We start from the raw sequence: 2,451 nt of genomic DNA on the forward strand, positions 1-2,451 counted from the left end.
TCAGAAATTCTCCTCTGTCTCGGCAACGCCCATATTGTAACCCTGTTGCTCAGCGGCGTCTTTTCCTTTTTCAGCCTGGGCTTTGGCTTTCTCAGCCTGATCTCTGAGCTTCCGGATTTCTTCCAATTGTGTCTTCAGGGTCAGCACCTGTTCCTTAGAGGTTGCTAGTTGGGCATTGGCGTCACGCAGAAGCCGCCCTTGTTCCTCGGCCTGTCTTTAGAACCTCGCGAGGGCCGAGTCAGCACTTTTCCGAGCTTCTTCCTTGGCTGCTAACTTCTTCTTCAGCTGCGCAATATTTTGCTCGGAGGCATTAAGAGTGCGTACAGCTGATATCCTTTTCTTCTTCTTATCGTCTATTTGATCGTAGTAGGATTTGGCTATCTCCTCCAGCCTGAAGGTGGCTTGAACGGCCTAGAGAAAAAGGGAGTTAGAAATATGCAACAATAAAAAATATATATATACAATAATAAACAAATAAAAAGAATAATGTAACGGTTGTAGCGTCGTACCATGCCCAAGTATCTTTTGGTATTTTGAAAGACCTCGTCCCTCTTGATCGCTCTCAGCTCAGCCATGTCCTTAGGAAGAAGAAGTGTCTCCTCTAATGCTGAGGCAACTTGGCACCCAAGTCCGCCACTAATGTCCCTAATTGAAGCATCTTCTTTTATAGGCCTTTTATCGAGCATAGGGGTTGGGAGCCAAGCCTCGGGATCCGAAGACTGAGTGGTTGGTTTGTCCACCTCTCGCTGTGTCCCATGACTTGTTTTCTGCTGCTTAGCAGCTCTTTGGTCCTCACCTTCACTGGTAGGGTGAGTCCGCCCTGCGTCCATCACTTCTTTACCCTTCGGCTCTCTCCTCCTCCTCTTCGGATCACTGGGCTCAGTCACAGTTGGTTGGGATGACTGAGGAGGGGGAAGGGGAAGAGACGGAGGTTGGACCTGAACTTGCTTTTCCACCACCCTGCCAGGCTGGCCCTCAATTACTTCTTTCAAGCTCCTCTGACTTCTCCTTTGGATAACCATCTTCTTAGAAGTCACTTCAGGAGACTGGGGGTGGTCAAAAACTTCGAATTCGTCGGCAAAATCAGGCACCTCCACAGGTCCTCCTGGGATGTCTTCTTCTTCTTCTCCTTCTTCTTCTTCTTCTTCTTCTTCTTCAGCTTCTTTTTCTTTTTCTTCCTCTCTCACTTTTTGGGGAAGGGAGCGTGATGATGAAGCTCCTATAGAAAGAGTGGTCTCAGGCGATGGTTTAGTGAAGGGCTCACCTTCAGGAATAGGTTCGCCCTCAGGAACGATGAATCCCTCAAAGACTACACTGATACGGTGGAGCCGAGGATCCTTTGCCTTTATCACGCACTTGGGAGCCTGAAAGGCTGTGGACGCAGGTTTGTACTTGAGTATTAAATGTGCTGCTCGTAGTTGGCCGTCGGAGGGATTCACATATACCTCGGACCGCAGAATTCTATCTAGGCTCTCCCTATTGATCAGCCTGAGACGACGTCTAGTGGCGCGTTTGTCTGCAAAGTAATTAAAACATAAAAGGAAAATTCCATTAGGAACAAAAACTGCTTCAAATAAAAAATTAATCCGACTTATCAGGGACGTATATCCTAGGAACCCCACCTGGTTGTCCCTCTTCCGTTGGGCAAGGCAAACCATCGTGCCACTCCCCGGAAAAAATAAGGAAATCGTCTTTAAAACCCTTGTTTGAGGTAGGGAGGTACTGGATTAATCTTACTGTAGGGTACTTAGACTTAAGGTAATATCCCTGATCCTTCAAATGATTGAGATTATATACCCAGTTCACATCGTGATGGGTCAAACCTAAATTGTATAAGGCGTTTAAAGCCTCTATACTCCCGAGCACCCTGAACATATTTGAGGCGCACTGCGTAGGAGATAACCTAAAAAACCTAAGGTAATTTCTCGTCAGATTACCCATTGGGATAGTCATTCCTCCCTCGACAAAAGCTACCATGGGAATTACTACTTCCCCCATTTTTCTATCGCTCAACCGAGTTTGGGAGGAAGCGTATCTCATACCCACTGTTGAGGGAATCCTATACTTAGTCCTAAATGATTCTATTTGCTCCTCGGAATCAACTAGATACTTAAATCTACCCATTTTCTAACAATAGCAGAGAAAAACTAATACAGAAGATGGAAAACTAGGAAGGGTTAAGGAAACTTACAGGTTTGGAAAATAAGCTCCTCGGACGGGCTCTTAGTATTTATGAGAGCGTGGAGTAATGAGAGAAAGACAGATTCAATGAATACGTGCTGAGAGGGAGTAATTTGTAACTGAAGAAAGATTTGATTTGAAAGGCGCTTTACAAGAGCACAGAAAGTAGGAGCGGGAAAAATCCCGCCCATAAATGCAAAGGATCCCCCACCGTTAGATTTGCATCAGATCGTTGAACGTGTGGGACAATAGAGCAGTTATCATTTAATA

At 45.7% G+C, this 2,451-nt stretch overlaps 1 protein-coding gene across 1 annotated transcript; it reads right to left on the reverse strand.

Annotated features, from left to right (window-relative positions):
- Nucleotides 1–1,998, reverse strand: LOC136071347 (uncharacterized). The gene is made up of 4 exons (XM_065782516.1): nt 1,938–1,998; nt 510–1,516; nt 224–411; nt 1–103 (listed from the first exon to the last, which is right to left on the reverse strand). The coding sequence occupies exons 1-4, from the start codon at nt 1,996–1,998 to the stop codon at nt 1–3; spliced, it is 1,359 nt and encodes a 452-aa protein (XP_065638588.1).
- Nucleotides 1,999–2,451: the final 453 nt, after the last annotated feature.

The sequence above is a fragment of the Quercus suber genome, unplaced genomic scaffold, assembly GCF_002906115.3.
Source record: "Quercus suber isolate HL8 unplaced genomic scaffold, Cork oak 2.0 scaffold_304, whole genome shotgun sequence".
NCBI classification, from domain to species: Eukaryota; Viridiplantae; Streptophyta; class Magnoliopsida; order Fagales; family Fagaceae; genus Quercus; species Quercus suber.

What these genes read in the sequence shown, in the direction of transcription:
- LOC136071347 (XM_065782516.1), bottom strand. Translation starts at nt 1,998, where the DNA reads ATGGGGGAAGTAGTAATTCCCATGGTAGCTTTTGTCGAGGGAGGAATG. An exon ending in AGGAATGACTATCCCAATGG is followed by an intron (nt 1,517 to 1,937) that starts GTAATCTGACGA and finishes ATTACTTTGCAG; the next exon opens with ACAAACGCGCCACTAGACGT. An exon ending in CCAAAAGATACTTGGGCATG is followed by an intron (nt 412 to 509) that starts GTACGACGCTAC and finishes CTTTTTCTCTAG; the next exon opens with GCCGTTCAAGCCACCTTCAG.